We start from the raw sequence: 24459 nt of genomic DNA on the forward strand, positions 1-24459 counted from the left end.
AATTCAGGTCAACTCAGATAGATACGACCATTTCTACTGACACCTCCACATCAGGTTGGAGAGCACATTGCGATTCTCTGAGTACTCATCGGAAATGGTTGACACATGAGAGTAAGTTACATATTAATGTTTTGGGCAATCCATTATGCTTTTAAAGCTTTTTCAGAAAGTTCAGGTACTGATGGACAATTTTACAGCCATATTCTATTTGAACAAGCAGGGAGGTACCACTTCCAGAGTCCTGTGCGAGGAGTCCATAATTATCTGGGAATGGGATGTAGAAAGAGGTATCTCTCTACAGGCCCTACACATACGTGGCACCATGAGCATGACTGCAGACAGGCTGAGCAAGATGAAGTCGGAGAACCACAAACGGTCTCTGACAGATGCCCACCTGGAACCGGAGTTCAAAGATTAAAGCCGCCCCGAGACAGATCTCTTTGCCAGAGAGGAGAATCAGAAAGCATTGAGATTTTGCTTCAGGGGAGGAGTAGGACGTAACTCAATAGGGGATGCCTTCCAGATAACTTGGGAAGGGCATCTCTTTTATGCATTTCCCCCTTCACATTAATTGCCAGGATGGTCAGCAAGATCCAGAGGGATAGGCCGCACATTATTTTAATAATGTTGTTTTGGCCCAGGCAACCTTGGTTTCAGCATGTGATGCAACTGTCCCAGGGTCGATGGTACCGTTTTGGTATGGAACCGGACTTACTGACCCACGGAAGAGTGTGGTATCACGACCTACCAAGAATGAAGTTAACCGCATGGCACATAACAGGATAGAGACTCTTTCAGAAAGGGTGACTGAGATTGTACTTAATGCCAGGACACTAAATACTAGGAAGTCTTATGCGTTCAAATGGGAAAGTTTTATCTGTTGGATTGCCCAAAAAGAGTTAGATCCTTTCAATTGTCATATTTCTGATATTTTGGAGTTCTTGTTATCACTCAAAGATGATGGTCTTTCTAATTCATCCATCAAGGTGTATCTTGCTGCCATTTCGGCATTTCACTCCAAGGATGATGGAAAGACTATTTTTTCCCATAGTGTTTCTAAATTGTTCCTCAAGGGCCTTCAGAATATGTTCCCTCCAGTTAGGGAAATAGTTCCCCAATGGTCAGTTCAACTTGTTCTGGCAGAATTAGTACAGTCTGTTTGAACCTTTAGCTAGTTGTGACCTTTGTTTTTTGTCACTAAAAGTTGCATTTTTAGTAGCTATCTAGTAGATGGGTGAGTGAATTAGCAGCACTACGCTCTGACCCTCCTTTCTGTTAGATACACTGAGGAAAGGTTGTTTTGAGACCGGACCTCAAATTTAGGCCTAAAGTGGTGAATTAGTTTCATTTAGTTCAGGATATTTTGCTCCCAGTTTTCTTTCCTACTCCGGTTACAAAGTCTGAAAGAGCCCTACGCTTGTTAGAGGTTCGCAGGGCTTGACTTTTATACCTACATCGTACAGCTGGATTTAGAAGAGAAGCATTTGTTCATGTGTTACACTGACCCAAGGAAGGGAAATAGGGCCACAGCTCAGTCAATATCACGTTGGGTTACACATTTGACAATGCTATCTTATGGCTAACTTACCATGCCCTCTGGAGGTGAGGGCTCATTCCATAAGAGTGCAGGCATCTTCTGCTGCGCTTCCGAGGGGAGTCCATTTACGCGATATCTGCATCACAGCTACATGGTCATCATTGGACATGTTTGTTCAGCGCTGTGCCCAGGATGTGATGGAGAGGAGAGAATCAGCAGTGGGACAAGCTGTGCTGCATTCATTATTTCAATGAAGACCACTCCCACCTCCAGGTAAGAAGCTTGTGAGTCTCCTATGTGGGACTGCACAGAAGACAGACAATGAAAACAGAGTTGAATTTACCATAACTGCTGTTCATTGATGTCTTCTGTGCAGGCACACTTGCCCTCCTTCCTACCCCACTGTGTTCTTCTATACTTATTTCTAAAATCAGCTGCTCAGGAGAACTGGAGGATTGGGAGTGCCACCTTCTAGTGCCATTTTGGCGGGAAAGCCCACTCATGCGCACTGAGAAGGCGAGCCCCCCCTAGCGGACTCAGCTTTAAAACCTACCGATCAGCAGGCCTGCACAGAAGACGTCAATGAACAGCAGTTACAGTAAGTGCAACTCTGTTTTCTCAAGGTGTAAACAAGTTGCTGGTAGCCATGTTTGTTCAAAACAGTTTTGTTGCCTCTTCCCACAAGGCCAGAGGTACAACCTGACACCAGCACCATTTTAAATCTGCCTATCTGCTCAGCAGGGACAGTAATCTGTGAGGGGAAAATTTCTGTTACTTCATTATCATAGAGAGAGCACAACACATGAAGTTTAGTCTCATGGGGATCCCTATCATGCACAGGTATAGCACACTGATTACATTTATCCTCAGAAGTTGATGGGTCCAGATGGTTTCTTGATGACTCTTGGAATGCTTCCATATGACAAAATGAAGCCCTTCTGATCTCTGAGATATGGATGTAGCCCATGTACTAGACAAAACTTTCCTGGGCATCCTGTTTCGCTGAATAGAACCCAGTTATTGTTGAAGGCTTTCACGGCCGGAGAACGATGGTTGTTGTGTATTTTCCACGCTGGATAGCCGTGGTCTTGGCATTGTAGTTCCTGACGTTTCGCCAGCAGCTGTGACTGGCATCTTCAGACGTGTAGTACCAAAAGACAGAGATCTCTCAGTGTCACAGTGACACTTCTCTGCTGGTTTATCCACAGAGATACAGTGGAGCTATTTTGAGTGATGAAAATTTTGCCTAGGGCTGGTTTTAATGACAGCTCTGTTGAACCTTCAGCAGTTTGCTGAGTATGTTTGCTGGCATAAACTTGCAGATAAAATCACCTATATTTGCTCTAATCTGTATGCCAGTGATTACTATCACCTCCGATTGTCTTTGGGGTGAATCCAGGCATTGTTGCCTAAGGATGTGGATAAAGTGCTTTAAGAGATCTGCCTTATTCCCTTTGCACCTTGCTTTTCTTGCCTAATTACAGACCATGTGATATAGTGGTCAGAGTGTTTAGAATAGGGCGCAGGAGACCAAAGTTCAAATCCTTACTCATTCATAAAGTTTGCTAGATGACCGTAGGATGCAAGATGACTAGTCCATCTCTAACAGCTGTTGTGAGGATAAAATATGGTAAGCTGAACCACAAATATTGCCCTGGACACTATAGAAGTAGAGCAACATCAAAAATATGTATGTTTGTATGTATATATAATTATATCTAGCCAGGAAGAAGTAATAATTTGGTTATGAGAAGTTATAATGGCTCCTTGAGAGATGGAACAGTTCCAACTGCCCTAAACAAGGTGCTTGTGTAACCACTCTACTTGTGGACCTAACAATTGTGCCAACTGCCATCCAGTTGCAAATCTCTCCTTGATTGGGAAAGATTTCTGAATAGGTTGTAATACGCTAGTTACAAGTGCTTTCAGATTATATGTTATGGGGCCTCATTTCAATCGGTCTTCAACCATGGGTTTAATACAGCAGATCCATTAGTTCCTCTGACTGGCTATTTGTACTGGAAAAGAGGGGTGCTATCTTAATACTTCTCTGGGATGTTTTAACATTTTTTTCCTGTTTACTCTGATATCCTTAAATGCCTGTCTGGATAGGGATGTTCTGTTCCATAAAGTGATGCTTCTGCTCTGTAGTGGATCCTGTAGAGTCCTGTTTTATTCTCCATAATACTTACCATGAATATGAAACTGCTGGCTGAAATCATCCTGAGATTTGATGTGAGGTGCCATCAATAGGACAATGGCATCGACTTTTGCTCCTTTTCATCAGTGTCACATGGTGTGGTACATGCCCTGAACTGATTCTTGGAGGTGGTAATGAGTTGAATAAGGAGGACTAATAAAATTTCCAGCCTAGAAAGTGTGACTGAGTAGAAAAATGCACCAAGGAACACTGGAGTCTGTGAGGACAGGACTTCAACAGCCAATTGAAGGGAAGGAGAGCAGAGTGAATTGAGGACTGACAGTTGAGATTTGACATTGGGGAGTTGAAATAGGGACTTGGTTGGAGAAATTATCTTAATAGGAAAGAAAGATAAGGGCCAGTACAGGGGAACAAGATTCAAGTGCTGTAGCACCATAAAAGCCAACAGGGTTTCCAGGGTATAAGCTTTCAAGAATCAAGCTACCTTCGTCAGATCTGCAATGTTTCCCTCCATGCTTTGCAAAAGAACTGAATGGCAACCATGCTTAACATGTGAAGAAGCTTAATTCAGAGTCTGGCTCATGAATGTGCCAGTTTACAACCCATGTGAGGTCATGTCATGAATATCCCTGCCTAGTGATTACTATAGATATTGATCAGGGATAGAGAATGATAGCAGAGCAGCAGTCTACACAGCATGTAACATCAGAAGTCTTGTAAAATCATTTTCTTCCACCAGACGTAGAATTCCTTCTCTTTGTTATCTGCGAATGTGCCTGGCAGTAGCTGAGTAGAGCTGAAGGGAGAATGGCAAAAAGACGGGGGGCTATGTTGAGGGACCAGAGAAGTCAGAAACTGGAATGGAGGTGGTCCTGAAAAAGATGAGTGGAGGAAGTAGGAAGTCTGTATGCTTCGATGTAACAGGGAGCAGGAGAAAAATAGAAATCCTGCTTTAATTATGTTTATAGCCTAAAGAAAGATTTCAGAAATACATCATCTTTACCTTGACTATTTTCCACATCATCATTTTAAAAATCATGTTAATGAGTCCAGATGATTATTCAGACTAAACTAATACTTGGTGCATCCTGTATTATTAGAGCACCATTTTTCATTGTCCGCATTTTGGATGGCAGTTGGAGGATTCAGATGACAGCTATAGAAGAAATTCTGCAATCACCAGCATCTGGCTCTTTGGCAGATTCCTCAAGCACTTCTGCTAATGCGTTTGGATTTGCCCATGGGCCTTTTATGTGGTTGCGCTGCAGATGGGCTGTCTGAACAGCCTGGTCATTCTGTAAGATTTTTTTCTTTCCAAAAAACTTCACTGGTTCTTTGACTCACACATTCTTTCTCTAATAGATAGGATTCTTTATGAGTCTCATAAGTTTTCTGTGTTATGGTATTTCATACAAAGAACCCAGAAGGCTTGCATACATCCAAGTGTGACCCAAAATTCTGCTTGCTGTAGTGAATTATGTTTTACAATCTGTTATATTTCAGTATGTTTTGAGTCAGTATTGTTGTCAAATTTCTTTGAAAGTGACCAAATATAAGGGCAATTCCCAAAGTAAAGTAACTTTACCCACCCTTTTAAGCGTAAAATGGATTTGCCTTTCTACAATCAGCTCTCCACCTTAGGCTTTCAAAGTTCAAATCTGGATTTGGTTATAAGTGAAAATGAGTATGGTGGTCTCAACTTAGTCCTTAGGGGTTTCTTGTCTGCTGTTCAGAGGAGGCCCAGAACCGGAATTGTGAGGTTGTTGCAGGTCATGATTAAGGTATATTGATAGAGTTATGTTAGGAAAGTGCACAGAGCAGTCTAGGAATCTCTGTAGACATGTTTTTCAGCTAAATGCTTTTACGTTCTCTGAACACTAAAAAAGGCAGTGAGCCAAAAGTATGAATTCTGAGTTTTATTTTTACTGACAGTTGAGTGCTGGGGTTGCTTATTCTTTTGTCTGTAAGCTTACTGTTATTTGGTAGGTTTGCATGGCATACTGTTGTGGGTTTTAACTTTCAGGATATATTGATAAGAAAAATAAATCATGCTGTCTTACATATTTTGTGGGACTTTTAACCTCCCCTTTGGCTCTTACTACATACTCGTATTTTCTGTTTTGTCAAAATGTTTAAGTACATAAAGCATTAGTTTCTCCTAAAACAAGTATTGTGTCTTGTGCATAATGACACTGAGCAAACACCAATCTCTTTTTAAAATCTACTCTGTGGCTTATTTTTTTGTTGAATTCAACCTCACTTTTGACTTTGTATTCATTTGTTTGTCTGATTTGTGCAAATGTTCTAACTGGCAACATTTTCTCCCATGCTGTCTGGGAGGAGCAGTACTGTGTGGGGCAGCACAGCTCCAGCAAGCAAAAGAGATGGACACTCGAGCCAGGGGTATATATATAAGCATGGGAGGGAGTTCCCCAACCTCCCCCACATGTTTTTCCATTCAAGTAGCTGTGGAGGGAGGAGTTCAGTTGGTCCTCCCCTCCATTTAGTGTGAATCATGCCTGGACTGTAAATGCAAATGCCAAGGACTGGGCATGATTGACTCCTGCCCCCCCAAGCTGCGGAAGGTGCAATCAAGACAATAAGTGTATTCATGAGTCACTCACCACCCAAACATTCCAATCTCCCCTCTCTTCCATGATTTGAATCCTATCCTACAATCAAGGACCATCAATCTGCTCTGATGACTTTATAACTCCTGACTGGGAACATTTAATCAAAAGTCTAAATTCATTAGCTAAGCTCCGGTAACATTAACTAGCAACCGTTTCTTTGTGAAGCACCAGGAGAACCCAAACTTATCCCTTTGTCCCACCCCGGTAGCATCAGTGAAAGGTACTCAGACCTTTGTCATTTCCAGAAGATGACCTTTAAGGTCTTTGTCCTAATGGCTGAGTGGGTCCCCAGCCTCAGGACATGATTTGCCTTATAAGAACTTGGGCTTTGCCCCATTCAAATCGTACATGCTTACTGGGACCCATGTGTAGTGCCCTCGGAGTCTCTCTCTGAGCCCTACTCCTTGGCCGAAGACACAGGATGTTTGAAGCCCTCTTCCATGGACCACCCCTGGTTCCTGGATAAGTAATTATCACCTGAAAATCCCTCTATACCAGTTTTACCACTGCTTTTCCTCAGAATCTTGTTGCGTGTGTGTTACTTCTTGTGTGTGTGTGTTTTCCCTTTTAAATAAAAAATACTCTTTGTCTTTGAAGAACACCCATCTTGTTAGTCCCCTTGGGGAGGGGACCTTGTAAAATTGCTAGAGTATCCCGCTTTGTTATCCCTTTCTCACAGCCTTCTCCTTGCTGCAGATTCCCCCCTCTTACGTGGAAGGAGTCCCATCCAGGTAATAGGGTGTAAATAAAAAGTAGGTTGGCTGGTGGTAGGAAAGGAGACAAGAAAGTAGGGAAAGGGAGACGATAACAATAACATATGATTTATATACCGCCCTTCAGGATGACTTAACACCCACTCAGGGCAGTTTTCAAAGTATGCTATTATTATCCCCAACAACAAACACTCTGTGAGGTGGGAGGGGCAGAGAGAACTCCTAGAAGCTGTGACTGGCCCAAGGTCACCTAGCTGGCTTTAAGTGAAGGAGTGGGGAATCAAACCCATTTCTCCAGATTAGAGTCCCACGCTCTTAACCACTACACCAAACTGGCTCTCTCTGGATATGAGGGCTGCCAAAAGGAGGGAAAGAAGAAATAGCAGGGGAGGGAATACAGGGGGGAATGATGCCCCCCAGAGGTTGTTGCAAGTCCCTTACCTATATAATATTTTTATTAGTCTAACATTTTCTGTGGTATAACAACCTAATTTAACTACCTTTTAGGGATTCTACGTATTTTATGTCTTTAGACATTTTTCATATTTGTTTGGATTTCTCCTCCCTTTTGTTTGTTTGTTTGTTTGTTTGTATTTTACTTTTAAAAATGTCTTCATAATACTACAGGGACATTCAGCCATGCGCTCCATCAACTCCTGCCTACTAGGGCCATCCTCATCATCCGATGAGGACAGAGTTGGAGGAGGTTTCTTGGGTGCAGGCCGTTTCACCGGCTGTTTGCCCTTAGCAGGGCCCCCTCCCTTTTTGGGTGGCATGCTTTAGCAAGCTCAAGATGCACTACAAGTAACAAAAGTAACAGCCTTGTCCCAGTAGGTGTCACCAGGAGCCCTTGCCAGACCAGTTACAGCTCTCTCCAATAGGAGTCGCCCAAACCTCCCCAGCAACAAGCCAAGGCTGCAATGACCACACCCCCAAAGATGTCACCCCACTTTTCCCCAGCAACAGGACCAGGAGTCACCTGCAGTGCGGCTAGCACCCACCAGATGGTGTCAGCTGCACACACCCAGCCAACTGACCCCCACTTACAAAGCCAACGGACTTCTGCAATGGGGGAGGGGCAATGGGGGGAATAAAAGCCCCGGGGGGGAGCCCCTAGCGGGCCCGAAAAGCGCACCAGGCAAAGAGGAATGCCGCGGGCAAAGCCAAGCCCACCAGGGCCACTACCCGTAAACGGCTCTGAATGGCTAGCCCACCCAAAAACCCCAGGGCCCGCAAAGATCCGCGCCTAGCCTGCCGATACCGCGGCGGCAGCGCCCCACACACTCCGCCGCCGTTACCACGGCGGCGGCTCAACAACTCCGGGCCGTGCACAGCCCGCAGCAGGCCCAGCCGGCCCGGCCAAGCTCCCTGCTGCTGTGCTGCAAAGCGCCGGAGCACGGAGCAAGTCCCGACTCCTCCGAGCGCTTGAAAGAACTGACGCCGGGAAGGGGCAGAACGCGCACAAAAGCGCCAAGCTCCGCCCCTTCCCAGAACCCGGATGGAGAGGGAGGGAGTCTGCCTCCTTCTCCTTCCAAGGGCTCCAATTGCCGGCTCCCAGCTTACGCGGCGAGCCGCGGCTGGGAAAGCCGAATTCCTCATCCACATGAATTGCTCTGTATTCCAGAGAGTACTTGGTGATTCATGCTCAGTAAATAGTGTGGAATTTAGTAGGAAAACTACAGTTTCACAAAGTGGAAACTACACTTAACATTTCCTCTCACTTACTATTGTCCTGTTTGCTCTGGTAATCGTGTTCCTTATTCAGTGCCTCAGCATTCTCCTTTCCGTCAGTTACTAACTCTCAAATGCTTAGTGGTTTCAGAACAGAAGGATTTTTATCCAGCTATGCTAGTCCTGTGGTTTTGATTTGATACTTTATTTCCGTTTGTAATCGTCATCATATCATTGAGACCAATTGAAATACATTCTAACATTTGTTTTTCACCCATCATATATTCCTATTTAAATGGTGAGTAAATAAGAGTATATTCTTTTAAAATATTTTTATTCTTTTAAAAATAGTGTACTTGGTTCCCCCTGCTTTTTGATCCGTGAAAGGGCAGGGGGAGGGGGGAGAGATAATCTAATATTCTTATTGCTAGCCCCAAGTGAAAACACTGAAGGAGCAGCAGATTTCCGCCAAGAGAGGCAGGACAAGTTGCTAGGGGAAGGCTAGCCGGAAAACCCTAGGAGGCAAGCCAAAATCAATAGCTACTCATACCCAGGTTCTCTGTAGTGGCTTCCACCTTATGCAACAGCCTGCCTGAAGAGGTCAGGAAAGTTCCCATTCTCCTACCTTTCTACAAACTATGCAAAAGCGAATTATTCAGGAGGCTTTTTACTCAGGTAATAGGCAGGCCTGTGCTGTAAGAAATTGATCAGACATTTCCTGGTAAAGGTACAGGGCCTGTAGACTATAGTACTAGTTACTATCTGTTGGTGTAGAGATGCTACTGCAGGTGTTGCCACATTGTTTAATACGTTCATTTCAAATTACTTATGTGTTGTTTTTATGTTTCATATCGGTATCCAGATCTATGCTTTTTTTCACATTTCTGCAATTGATGTGGTATTGTGTTATCTGTTGAATCTACTAGTTGTTGATTGTATTGACTTATACTGTGTAATCTGTGTTAAGTCTCAGTGGGAAAGGCAGAGTACAAATAACATAAATAAATAAATAGAGATAAATAAAACCTCAGGTGCTGGAACCATGTGGGATTCCATACCTGTAACTAAACCAGAATGAAGAATAAAAGACGTCTGTGGGTAAACATCTCTTTAGGCTTCTCCACACACTTGGTTTACTCCTGATTTTTGTAGTAGTCGAATCACAAGGATTGAGATTGGTTTGGGTATAGTTCTTCTGCATGTCTTTCCTTCCTGCTGTATTTTTACAGTTATGGAGTTGTTTTATTTTGTTCTGCATGTGCCTTAAATAATCAGGATTTTCAAGCAAGGGTGCATCACAGCACTGGTAGCATCACAGCACTCTTTGTATTTTTTGTGCATGCTGATATTGCTGTATCAATATAAGTGCTTAATTTTTAAAAAAAAGATCCAGTCAAGCTGAGGGGAGAAAAATTTGTTGATCCCCCCTTTTTGCTGTTGCCAGCAATCCCCTCCTTCTGAAATTTCAGGATAAGTTACACTCTGAACTGGCAAAGAGGGATTGGAAAAGGATGAGCAGCTAAGATGCTTCTTTCCCTCAGAGTGACCCACAGCTTGATCCTAGGCATGTTCACTTAGGAGTAACTTCTGCAGTATTAAGTGGGGCTTCCGTCCAGATAATCATGCCTAAGATTACCACACAATATGAAAGATTAAGAGGAGAGGGGGAGAGAAGGTGACAGCAACTTGGAGCTACCAGAGAATTCTCAGAGCTTTTCTTCTCTCTCCTCGTTGGTGGCTCATACTTTTCCAGTCCCTCTTCCTCAGTTTGGAGTGTGACTTGCCCTGAAATTTCAGAGGGAGCAAGTACTAGTGGCAGTGAGATTGGGAATCGGGGGCTTTTTCTCCCCTCATCTTGGTTGGATTTTTTTTAAACTAAGCCCTTGAATCAATACAACAATATATGCATGTGCAAAAACTTTAAAAAGGGTGCATCTTTGCTAATCTGCCCCACCTCCTCCTCCTTGACACCCACCATGTTGGGTCTTGTGATGGAAAGATAAGTAATTCATGGAGTCATGTGAATAATAATAAAAAAAAGATTGAAAACCAGAAGAAAGGGCAAGGAGTGGTTTGATAAGGATGAATGTCCAGTCATTGGAAAGTGAGTTGGATGAGGGTAGAAGTGGGTAGGACCAACAAAACGAAAGAAACATTATGCACAAGGAACAAAGGTGGCTCAGCATCGGCTTTAAAAAAAGATGGGGTAAAAGTGGTCTCAAAACAAGGGAAAAAACAGGAAAAAAAACCAAAAAAAGTGAAAACTAAAGGCACACAAATATGTGTGGAAATCAGGAGATAAACTGAAGCAGAATGGGGCCAGAACTGACAGGAAAACCTGTGGAGATAAACCCTTTGTTGGTCTGTTCTTGAAGTCCTATGGAATGAATGGTTCAACATACCATACCAGTATGCCAGTAGAAAATGTTCCTTAATAACAGTCACTTTACTATTAAAATAACAAAGCCTGTCTGCTTCTGTTTATGATGGTCTTGTTAAAAAGTTTTGTGTGCCACTGAAATTAGCTGTTGAGTCTTATCAATTGCGGTTATTTAATTTATATAGGATTGTAGCAAGTTCTTAATGGTGCCAGACTACCTTTTGTTACATACTTGTAATAGCAAAATCAGTAACCAATAAATATCCACCAAAAATACTGTGATTCAGCATCTTTTGCAGCTTTGCAGGAAATCAGTGAGTTCAGCGCTCAAAATGCATGCATCGCATCACAAATTATAGTATTTAATCCAGAAAGTGTGCACCAGCATATCTTCTTATGTTCCAGACTTGAAGCTGACTTCAAAAATTTGATTGTTCTTTTCCTATATGTAATTTTCAGGAAAAGTATTTGTGTGTGTGTGTGTGCATGTGCGCGCGCATATAACGAATAACTGAGGGAGCTCTGCACACATTGTAATGCAAGTTGTATTGTAATAGTATTTTTTCTTCTAATAGATCTATGGAAATGCAGGATCTAGCAAGTCCTCATAATCTTGTGGGAAGCAGTGAAACACCAGGCAGTTCTAAACTGGACAAATCTAATCTCAGCAGCACATCTGTTACAACAAATGGAACTGGCGGTGAGTGAAGACCTAACTCTTTAAATCTGAAGGCTCTGGCACTTTTAGAGATAAACTAGTTCATGGTGGCAATAAATATTTCCCAAAAAGATAAGAAGGAACAGGTAGTTAAATGTATATGATTATAAAGCAAATTTTTAATTCAGGGAATGGGTGTAGCTCAGTACACCTGCTTTCCTAGCAGAAGATTCCAGTTGCAATCTCTGTTATTGCCAACTGAGGGATTTAGAAAAGCAGGTGTTGGAAAAGGCCCTTTCCTGACTGAGACTCTGAAAGGGTGCTGTTAAGAGTAGACTGCAGAAAGCTAGATGGACCAATAATGAGACTAACTGTGCAATCCTTTTAGCACTTTCTTGAAAGTATGTTCCATTATATAAACTTGAATAGGATTCTGAGAAAACCATCATAGGATGGCACTGTAAGTATAAGGCAGCATCATATGTTACAATTATCTGCAAGCTAAGAATACCTGGAAAAGGGCTAGTCTTGCTTACTGACAATCCTCTGGCCTCTAAAATTACCCTGATCTTTTCTATATATCCTTGTGTTGTTCCTACAGACCATATTTCTCTTCATCTCAACCTCTACCAGTACTGGACTCACCTTCAGTATGTCTGCATCTTAGTCCAATAATTCTTGGACTGTTTTTCTGGCCCTATGATTTGGCCTGCATTTCAGATTTGCCATTCCCATTTTAATTACTTTTTCTATTTTACTGCCCAGCCTCCAGCCTTATGCTGAAGATATGTCAATGTATCTCGAAGATACTCTGGTGTAGCTCCTAGTCAGCTCCCTGTGCAATTTTAGTTCCCCACCCCCAGACTGCACTATTTTATAATAATACGTATTATCTATATTGAATTTTTTCATATTATTTTGGGGTTCTGTGGTTTTGTTTTCTTGTGGGGTCCTCTTATTTTACTGAGTCTAACCATTGGTCCACCTAGCTCACTATTGTACATTGTATATACCTGTCCCCCCGACCTCTGTCCCCAATCCTGCTAGAGATTAAATTATGAACCTTCTATGTTTAAAGCATGTAATCTGCCATTGTCCTGTTAGCTTTATCTTGTTAGGAGAAAAGAATCAGCACTAAACAGATTTTTGCATACAGAACAAAATGGGGGAAATTTTGAAAATGATTACATTTCTTATCCAAAATAATAAAATAAAATGGTGCCTATTCCAGGTTTTATAGCTGTTTGACTATCGTTGATAACCTGGTTTGCATAGTATGAGTTACTCTTTCTACATGTTAATGGCACGCTGTTTGTCACAGCTTCGTTTCTATGTATATAAATTGCAGTTAATTCTGATTATATATATATATATATCAGAATCAACTGCAGTAAGGATGGATTTTTCTTGCAAATATAATCTCTGTGCCCCCCGCATTAACATGAATGCATTTAAATAAGTAAATGCACCTGTTTTCAATAACATTCTTTCTAATAATATAGCAGAGAAATCTACTTTTTCTGGCATGATATCCAAAAATTGTTCCAGAATATGTAACCCACATAGTTCTTTCTGTGTGATTTGAAGCATCACACAAGGAAAAACAGCTCTTAAACTGTATGTGATTATTTACCCCAATTGCCCTTAAAAACATTCTAGTGAAATGTTTTTGTTTCTGTTTTGCACTGAAAAATATTAGTGTACATTAAGCAGATATTCAGACAATGAATCATTGTATACCATTCCAATTCTCAGGAGACAACATGACTGTTTTAAACACTGCAGACTGGTTGCTGAGTTGCAGCACTCCCTCTTCTGCAACAAGTATGAGCAATCTTGGTATAGTGCATGTGTGTGGATGGCTTTATGATTGTTGTGTTGAATCTCTAATAGTTTGCTTTGTTCCTATGATTTTTTTAATCAAACGGCACTCTTCTGCTTCTCAGAACCCCTAACATTATGAGAGAAAACGGGGAAGTTGTAATATTTATTTTATTTTATTTTATTTATGTTATTTATAGTCCGCATTTCTTACTGAGGCTCAAGGCAGAGTCAATATATGCAACATCTGGGACATTCAATAAACAATGAAATAGGGTAAGCAAATACAAATTTGCAGAGATTTGAACACAAGAAAAAATCTGATACAGAATTGACACAATGCTGAAAGAGAAAATAAGCAATTAAACATGACGTAGTAAACAATGCAGATCCTAGTAGGATCATACATGCCGCAACAGATGATAGACAGTAGTATAGTCTATGTTTTTATCTCTTTACCAGTGGATCTATTTGAATCATTTCCTTACAGTACAGCCATCTTGTCTAAAAAAATTCCTGAATAATTCAGTTTTGCATAGTTTGTGGAAAGCCAGGAGAGGGGGGAGCCTTCCAGACATCATCAGGCAGGCCATTCCATACAGTGCCCAAATATAGCTCCTCACGTCAGCTCTTTATACTGCTGCTTAAAGCTCCTTATACAGCTCCTTACATCAGTCTGCCTTCCTCTCATAAGCTGCCCTTTTAGATAGTAGAAGGGAAATGAGTAGAGTCCCGTCCTATTTCCAAATCAAAGCAGTCAACCTCCCAAATACAGCTTCTTGCATCAATTTCCACCTGGTAGCAGAAAGGCATTCCCATGTAATATATTTTATATTATCTGCGTATATACCTATATCTGTAAATAACATCAAAGAAAGGCTACACAGTTTCAGCCATTTTAAAAAAAATCATACTGTTTGGTTTCTTATATAAATAGTTTTTATTTACTAAATCATAGTGGAATTGCCACATATGCATATCCAGATACAAAATAAATAAACTGTGTTAAAATTATTCAAGCATAAGTTTGTAGCTCAGTCCAGACATCTTCCCAGAAGAGGATGAAATCCTCTGGCAAATTATTCTCTTCCAGCAGGGTGATGGAGTATTTTAGGTAATAACTATATTGCTAAATTTCCACTGCTGGTGAAAACATACCTATGGAAAACTATCTTAAGGGATCACTATTTTCTGTTATACAAGATAATGGCAGATAATAAATGGTGAAAATAAATATATTAAACATACACACCTTTTCTACTCCTGTTGTCTTCCAGTTGCCTTTCTATGTCTGTTTCAGAAGGCAGCTTTATACTGACCTTACCTTATAGGTGGCTTTTTCTGTCATTTGAAGATAATTGTTTTGCAGATATATTCCTGTATGTGATGCACCATGGCCCATATTACATAGTTTGAATGGGTTAGTGGGTTGTCCTGCTTTTGAGCAGGTAGCTAAACAAAAGGGATCCTCTGAGTATAGAACACTCTCAAACAATATCCAAACCTTGAAGGTTTACACATATAAATTTTTATATTTAATACATTTTGTAAATTGTTAAATTTTTAAACCATACAAAAGTGCGATGTGCTCAAAAGTGATAATTCTACAATAAATATCTAAAATCCATCCAATCTATATCCAATAAATATTCATAAATATATAAATAATCATAAATATTTGTAAATATTCATCAAGCATCCATTTAATCAAATCCACTTATAGGACTTCCTATACAAGAATATTTTTACAAGGCCTTTATATTGATATAGCTACCAAGTTACAGATCCTGGATCAGTCTAGTGCCACTGAAGCAATAAGGAAAAGCAGGGCTTTTTTTGAGGGAGGACGCGCCGCAATGGTGTTCCGGCAGCTCTAGAATCTGCCCACATGATTCCTTCTTCTTTCGGCCCCGCGGGCTCTGCAGAGGAGGCTAAGCTGCTTTGAGTTCATTCTGCTTTCTTGAGTGAATGAGAGAGAGCAGATGCTGCTTGGGCCGGGCGCAGGCTCTGCAGAGGAGGTTAAGCAGCTTTGAGTTTGTTCTGCTTTCTTTTCATTCCTCTGTGAGTGAGTGAGAGAGAGAGAGAGAGCAAGCTGGGGCCCAGCATGGGCTCTGCAGAGGAGGTTAAGCTGTTTTGAGTTCATTCTGCTTTCTTTTCATTCCTCTGTGAATGAGAGAGAGAGAGAGAGAGAGAGAGCAAGCTGGGGCCCAGCGCGGGCTCTGCAAAGGAGAGCTAAGCTGCTTTGAGTTCATTCTGCTTTCATTCAGGGGTTTCTGCGTATGTGGGGGATGCTTTGAGTTCATTCTGTTTTATTTTCATTGGGGTAGTGGGTGGGTGGAGCTGTGTGTGTATGTGTGCTGCTTTGAGATCATTCTATTTTATTTTCATTCAGGGTGAGTGGGTGGGGCTGTGTGTGTGTGTGCTGCTTTGAGTTCATTCTGCTTTCTTTTTATTGGAGTGGGTGGGGCTCTGTGTGTTGCTTTCATTCTTTTGTTGACTGAAGTTGACATTGTTATGGTTCCCACAGCTTTGAATGCAGATTGGTTCTGTGTTTGTTAAAATATCAGTTATGGTTATTTGTATTGGTTAAAATATCAGTTATGGTTATTCCAGTTTTATGCTAGGAATGGATAGCTGTGTCCAAGTCTCAGAAGGCTTTCATCAATATATTCATCAGCATATAGGTGTTCTTATGTCTTAACAGCTGTAACTCAAATGGTTCTCCCCACCCTCACCTGATTAACATCACTGAAGTTGCAGTGGACATATGGGTGTTAAGGAAGTTTTTATGAATATTGTTTGTGTGGGATATTGGAATATTTATGAGCATTTCACAGTGTCACAACAGCTTAGCCATTGGTAAGGTAGAGTTGGCAGGCAACAAAAAAAAAGCCATTTAAACTAAGTGTAAATCTAATGCAGCTAAAGTTGAGTATCTAATTTTGAATTGCTCCAGTAAAGCAAAACCCTCCCTGAAAATTTGAAAATTCAATATTCATTAGATTAGGAATTTCAGACTCTGTGGAATTTTGAGAAAGAATTTTGGATTTTTTTTTCTACGCTGGCAGAGGGAATCTGTTAGAATTTAGATTTGTGAGATGAGTTTTGGATTTTTAGAGGCCCCTTCCTCCTCGCATATTTTAAAATACGATTCCAAAGAAATGAAATGTTTGGGAAAGGGAATGGAAGATTTCACTTTTTGTAGAGGATACAGAAAGGAAAAAACCCCTTTCTCATAATAGTGTAATTTCCCAAGCTTACTAACATTTATCTTGTTGTAATGCATTGTGCTGGGTTCTGGGAAGCGGCGTCACTTCCAGGAAGCAGTGTCACTTCTGGGAAGTGGTGTCACTTCCAGGAGTGATGTCATCACACATTTTCAGGAGCACATGTGCGCTTTGTGCACACACTTTTGATAATAGAGAGTTCCACCACCTCTTTTCCCAGAAAAAAATCCCTGAGGAAAAGTTTTCCAGTTACCTGTACACAAGCTTAGACACAGTTATCCTTTCAGAATGTAATAGTAGAGGAGTATGAGCAATGAATTAATTTTATAGTGTCATTCAGTGAAGATAATTCACCCAGGTTTGTATCAACATGGCATTGAGGCTTAATTCTGTAATGCAGTTCAGTACATGTTAGGTACCATGTCAGAGAAGGAACAAGTTTGTTTTTGTACTCTCTGCACATATTCTTGTCACTTTTTCAATCTTGTTCTGAAATACATTTTCTGGCACTGTTATTTAACGAAATGCTTACTGGAATTCATATGTACATTATTAATTTATAGACAGGGAAATCAAATTGTCAAGTAATGATACCCAAATTATTTTGCTTTTGGTGAGGATAACAGCTCATGCTTAAGACCGAACAACTCTAGTCTAGTATTTATTATGCTGTAGATGGGGGAAAAATACCCCTAAAGAGTTGTAGTGAGGAGGAAGACAACTCTCCACAAGAATGTTGTTTTTAGAAACTTACCCAGATGTAGCATAGCCTGATACAAATACCACATTTAAACCATTAGCCCTGTTCAGCCCTATAAAGTAATTGTCAGAATAAACTTAAGCAGCCTTGAACCAAGCAATAAGAATATGAAGTGAAGAGTAGTCTGGTTTAAAAAATTACAGTGTGTAGGGGTGTGCGCTTCGGGTATCCAACTCGGGTAAAATATCCAAATCGGGCTCAATTCGGAAAGATTCAGTATTTCTGAATGCTGGCTCCAATTCGGAAATACCGAATTAAAGTTTCCCGAAGCATTCATAATGCTTCGGGAAGCTTCGGGGCCCCAGGGATTAAGTTTAAAAGTCCCGTTTCTCAAGCAGCAGGGCCCTTTAAACTTACCCATTCCCCACCCTTATCCCCAATCCCCTCTTAACCTGGCACCGTGCTGGAGGAGGTGGCCCTCTTGCCTCCCCGCTGGCCTCTGGCAGTAACGGTGGCAGTGGTTCACTCTGCTGGCCAGCTGGCCGTGCCAGCCACAGCTGCGTGGCGACAGCAGCAGGGAAGGCCCTCTCTACCAGCCAGCCATGACGGCTGCGTGATGATGGCAGCAGGGAAGGCCCTCTCTGCCGGCCAGTTGCACCAGCTGCACGGCAGCGGCAGGGAAGCCTTTCTCCACTGGCCAGCTTGCCAGCGCGGCATTGTTTCCAGCCTTCCACCTGACCAGGTAAGTTGGGTGGGGGGTGAGGTTAAGGGGTGGAGGTGAGAGTTTAAGGTGGGCCTCTCCCTCCTCCCTCCCCTGTCACTTCAGTATGCTTCGAATCTTCACGGAGTATACCGAAGCAAGTTAGAAGCTTTTTCCTGCTTCGGGTAAATCCGAAGCGGGAAACCCGAAGCTTTTTCAGGTGCACAACCCTATTTGTGTGTACTTTTAATTAATACAGTTTATTCCTACTGTACCTTTGATGTGTTGTACAGGTTACAGTCTAGTTTAATCTTATTTAATCCTACTTGGCTGATATTCCAGTTCTAAGAAATATATTGAAAAGCATCCATATTTAAATATCCGTGAGATCACAGTCTTGAGAGAAAGCAACTTGCCCGATAACATCTACTGCAGGGGTCTCCAACCTTTCTGAGCCTGTGGGCACCTTTTCAATTCTGACAAAGGGTAGTAGATGCAACCACAAAATGGCACTTGTAGCAGGTGGAGCCATCCACAAAATGGCTACCACAGGAGATGGAGCCAATCATGGGCATATGTAAATCTTCAACATTTCAAACTGTTAAAAATGAAAACGTTGTTATAAAATATTTTCTTGCATATACAGTATACTTTCAGTCATGTAATGAAAGTTCTTGTGCTGTTGTGACAGCTGTTACCAAAGCAACGTTATTAAAAATCTGCACAGCTAATCAGATCTATGGTCAATTAGAAGCCCTGCTGAGTGAATGTCCCATCTGGCCCCACCCAGTTTTTAAAAATACTTGGGCATCAGGAGAGATGTAGACATGTGGAACCAGATAGGGGACCCCCTGATCTACTAATTGTCACTGTTTAAAAACATATTTGAACCTGGTCTCTCATGCCCAAAGTCAGCACCCTATCAGGTACGTTACAGTAGCATCTCATGCATGGCATGGTTTTTGTGTTGCTTTTAAACTTTGAGTTGTAAAATGGATTTATGTATTCATGGATTTATGTATATGATTTGGTTTTAAAGTAAGGCAGCTTGTTATGCTTCTTGTATTGTAGTGGATTAGGAAACTATAGGAAGTACTTTACAGTGAAATCCTAAGCAGAGGTATTCCGGTCTAAGGTTTAACTCTGCTTAGGATTTCTCTGTGAGGCTCCTGATTGCATCTGGGCTGTGGGATAGAACTTTGCAACTAATTGTAACTTCACAGCAGATAAGGCTTTATGATCACTGTAATCTCAGTCATAGCACCACTGTTTTTTCCTGTTTCACAATGTATAAAAAAAATTATCTTTAAATTAACTTCTCGTACCACAGATCCAGTATTAATGAAAAGAGGGGAAGGGGTAACTCATTGTAGAAAAGGATATGTTCATCTTAAATGTTTAAAAAGTATATAGGGGACTTCATCTATTCACCTATTTCTGATTAAAGGTGGATTATAATAAATACAATACTAAAACGATAGTCAATAAATCTCACAATTATTGTAACACAGTATAGTAAATTAACTGAATAAACCTGGAAAAACGGTATCTCAGCAGGGTAAAAACAATTCAGTTAAAATTCTATAAGACGTGCTCAGATTCCAAGTGGTTAATCTATTTACAAGTGAATTTGTTCTTCTCCCTCTGAGGCGGAGGACATCTTGATGGGTGATTCCCACCCTCTAGTCAGGGAGGCAGGAACAAGTTTTCTACTTCCTGTCTTCCTAGTGGGAGTCACCCTTTCTTTCAGTTTCATTCCTGCCTCAACAGGGAGAGCAGCTTCATCCGTGTGCTTCCTTGCCTTTCTACTGTTTTTCTTCCTTTCCTTCGCTTCTACTTTTCAGAACCTGATTCTTGCCTTGTTTACTCCTTTCTGCTCTAATTCCTTGCTGTTCTCTTTCTCCCTGCGTGCCTGCTAGAAGGCTTGCAGGGGAGGCTTTCTCCTTCCTTCCTTTGGTTGTGGTGGCCATTTCATGGCAAGACAGAATCACGGACCAGCAGAACATGCTCTATCACAATAGGATTCCTCTCCGAAGGAGCGTTTGAAGCCCCCCTCACCGCTGCTTCCTGGCAACAACCCCAGAGACAGTGGGGCAAACCGCGAGGAAGCCGCAGCTGCAGCCACTCATATCGCGAAGAGACCGGAAGTGCAAAAGGCGCTATTCCTCCCTGTGCAAAGGAAAGATGGCAGCTATTTCTGGCCTTGCAAATGAGCGCAACATTGCCAACCAGTTGAGAGGTGGCTATGGAGTGGATTTCTCCACATCCTTAAGCCAGTCTAATGGCATAAGACCCAGTGCGGGGCAGCCAAGCCAGTCTGAGATTCAACAATCATTCATGCTTCCAGAGCCCATGGCAAACAAAGGAGGGCTACTCATGAGTAATGCAATGGGATCGGGACCCGTGGTAGTACCTCAGGGATTCCTAAATGTCATTAGACAGATTATTTTTTTTAAAAAAGCTAGCTTATCTTACCTCAGAAAGCCACAGCAGCCATTTCTGGCCTTTCCAATGCTGGCAACCTTGCCAACAGACCAGGAGGTGGCTGCGGAGTGGTTTCCCACATCCAAAGCAATCAATAGGCGCAGGGCCCAGCGACAGCACCAAATAGCAATGGCTTCAGGGTCCAGTGCTGCCGATGGTCTACTTGTGAGTAAAGCAATTGGGTCAGGCACTGCAATGCTATTCCCAGATTTCCTAAACTTGATTACATAAACTGAGACTGCCAGTTTTTGTCAGAGTGCTGAGGGAAGAGAGGCATCCCTCTGGTCCTTCCTCCAGGCTTTCCACCCCCCAAACAGGGAACTGTGGAAGAGGTAATTTCTTACAAAGGGAATCCTAGCAGGCCCTCTGAGGCAGCTAGAAAGGAAACCTGTGCCAGAAAAAGAAAGGGAAACTGAAACTTATGCAGATAGTGAAGTTTTTTCTCCCTGTTGGTTCCATATATGCCTACACACCCTTTTTTCCTCCAGGGAATGGGGCCTGCTCTCCCCAAGGTTCTCAATCTCTTTTAATCAATGCAGAGTAACTTTATTCTGTAGAAACAAAGCAAAAAGCACAAGGCCTTCAGAGGCCTAGCAGGCCTTCGGCCAGCTCATGTAGACATGAGTAAACCCTGGACTGGAGTGGAACTGCTCCAGTTTTTAGTATCCTGAGACCAACATAAAACATGAAACAGACTCCACAGCATTTCAATTGCCTGTGCTGAGGGAATTTTTGCTGCAATTGTGTTCATCCTATCTCTGGAAACTTTCCTGTATGACACCATTTTTAACAAGAGACAGTTTGGTGTTATGGCTGGAGTGTTGGGCTGGGATCTAGGAGATCCAGATGCTCATGCCATTCTCCTTGGGAGACCTGCCTATGGCCTTGGGCCTGTTGTATTCTCTAGGCCTGGCTTACCTTTGGGCTTGTTATGTGGCTAGAATGGAAAGATATGAAATGTTGTATACACCTTGGAGCCCCCACTGGGGCTGAAAGCTGGGGTTTAGATAAAGCACAAGAAAAGCAAAATTACCCACGTCTGGCTTACTAACACTAATAAATCTATAATACAACCAATGTCAAGCCTCACAGTGGTTTAGATAAACACAACCATCTTTATACTCAGAAAGGTGCCCTGGGGCAAGAAGTCCTTGATGAACAAACTTTCATTGAATTGGCTACTGGCTGGGCCTCTGCAGTAACCCTTAGCAAATATATTCTTAGTTCCAGTGGTCATTATTATTGTTGTTGAGACTCTACAGATTAAATCACACCTCATCTCTATTTCACTCTCTGTAGACAGCAAATGCTATAAACTGTTAGTTTATGTGAGAACCAGAATTCTCTGTTGCAATTTTTTCTTTAAGCTACTGATGAACAGGTCATTATGACCTCTCTGCCATCCCCTTGAAGGGAGTATGAAACGTGTTTAACCCTATCCTAGGGCATAAAGGATATGGGCCAAAGTGCTTTGAATTGAGGCCATTGATCATCTCTAATAGCAGATTGCATCCTTTTAGGAAAAGATAAAAAGCCCGGTGCTTCCCTAAGAACTAACGTTTATTTGCTATGTGTTTTCGTGAGTTCAGTTTACTTTTTCAGATATGTGTGTGTTTCATAGTGACTGTTGCTGTGACTTTACAGAGACTTTGAATTCTTCAGTCCAAAGAGACAGCACTCTTGTTACAGGTAAATGCATCACTCCTTTCTCATGCCTTCACTTCCCCAGGACAAGAGGAAAAAGAGTGTACACCATATTCTTCACAGTGCCAAAAAGAACAGAGATTGGAGGGTGATACTAGACTTAAAATATTCAGCAAGTTCATAAAACTTAGGCATCTCAGTTGGAGACAATGAGATCCATCACAGAATCCCTACTAATGGAGGGCCCATAGCTCAGTGGCAGATCACCTGCCTTGCATACAGAAAGACCCAGGTTCAGACCCTGGTGTCAGTTGTTCATGGATCTCAGGGTCGACCTACCCCAAAGGAGTACCTTACTGTACTAGATCTAATGGAAGCATATCTCCACATTCTGATCTTGCCCAGGCACCAAAGATTCCTCCATCTACAGTTCAGAGTACTTCCATTTGGCCTCTCTAGAGCACTGAGGGCCTTCACAAAGAATTTGATCAACCCAGTGTAAAGCTAAGGGAGGAAAAGCATTAATCTACACACTTACCTGGATGACTTGCTGATCAGGTTAAGCTCTGCATGCCTACAAGTTTACAGTTCCTGATCAATTTACAGAGAAGTTCTTTATAATCCAAACAGTGACTAGAACATCTGGAAGCCTTGTTAGAACAACACACAATTGTTTGTTGCTAATTGAAGCAGTGGCAAAGAAGAGAAAGGATATGTCACAAGGGATCATCAAGACCAGGTATTTATTGATGACATTTGCAAAACTGATGGGTCTACTGATTCTGAGTATTGACAGTGAGGTCAACTACATGCAAGACCCTTACAGACTTCTGAGACCTTTCCAACTACAAATTATGAACAAGAAAGGTCTTTCCATTCAGTTCCCTCTCACACTAAAAATAAATAAATATATTAATAATTTTTTAAAAGGCCTCATATGGTAGACAAGTATGACCAGCCTTCTGCAAAATACTAGTCTGTCCGGGTGGGGAGCTGCATTAGAAGATCCACCAGTGCAAGGTCGATAGCCCAGCAGTGAAATGAGACCCTCTGTCAACCTACTGGGTCTTTGGGCAATTTATCTAGCCCTACTCACTGCAGACCACAAATACTAGACAAACACGTTCTAATCAGAACAGATAGTATGTCGACCAATTTCACCAGGTGCTTCCATCCTGAGGCCAAAGTAACCAATGCATTGACATCACAATGGCCAAGCATTCTGCTGTTTGCCTTCCAACCACTCCGATTCTCCTGAAGCCAATCAGGAAGATAAGAGAACAAAAACAAACAAACAAAAGTAGAAATCATATTGGTATCACCTAACTGTCCTCAGCTTCCACAGCTCTCTGCTCTTCAACAGTTGTCAACACTTACACCACTGACTTCTCCAATATCTCTGGATATGCTCCAACAATGCCAAGTTCTGCATCCACACTTGCAATAGCTACATTTAACTTCATGGAGCGAGACTCTCTTGGCTAGGTTATTCTCAAGAAGTAACCAACATGCGACTGGCCTCTAGGAAACAGTCCATTAACAGGATATATAATGCGTCATAAAAAGCCTTCACAGGAGATGCAAAAGAAAAGGGGTTAATGTCATGAAACCCATAATCAGATCCATTCCATACTTACTACAGGTTGGTCAAGAAAGCAGTCTCAGAGCCTCAACCTTAAGATGTCAGGTCACAGTCTTAACAGCAGTACTGCCATGGTAATGGAGTCTGAGTCTGTCCAGACACCTCACATATATATCTCCCCATAGTGTGATGCTCTGAAGGATCCACCACAGGTTCACCAATTTCTGACTTGGAAAATGCATACAGTTCTGTATGCTGATACTGGACACCCTTTCGAGAGCTTGTCGAGGAAATTCCTGTTATGTGCTTGAGAACTTTGTTCCTCTCCACAGATACATCTGCAAGAAGGGTATCAGAACTGGGTACCCTGTTAATTAGCTTGAGCTATGTATCTTATACGAGGACAAAGTGGTCCTGAGAACAGATCTTACCTTCATACCAAAAGTAATCTCTCCCACAGATCACTGGAATTATGTCTACTATCAGTTGACCAAATACGTTTATCCCAAAAAGAAATGTGGCATACTCTGGACATAAGACTTATTCTA

General features: G+C 41.9%; 1 protein-coding gene across 1 annotated transcript in view; it reads left to right on the top strand.

The window, feature by feature from the left end:
• Positions 1-24459, top strand: part of EYA4 (EYA transcriptional coactivator and phosphatase 4) — a 236115-nt gene that overhangs the window by 104663 nt on the left and 106993 nt on the right. The window contains exons 4-5 of the mRNA XM_054978088.1: positions 11671-11795; positions 13509-13577. Of these exons, the coding sequence (XP_054834063.1) occupies positions 11671-11795; positions 13509-13577 (194 nt within the window). The remainder of the gene's footprint in view (positions 1-11670; positions 11796-13508; positions 13578-24459) is intronic.

Source organism: Eublepharis macularius, chromosome 1 (assembly GCF_028583425.1).
Source record: "Eublepharis macularius isolate TG4126 chromosome 1, MPM_Emac_v1.0, whole genome shotgun sequence".
Classification (NCBI taxonomy): domain Eukaryota; kingdom Metazoa; phylum Chordata; class Lepidosauria; order Squamata; family Eublepharidae; genus Eublepharis; species Eublepharis macularius.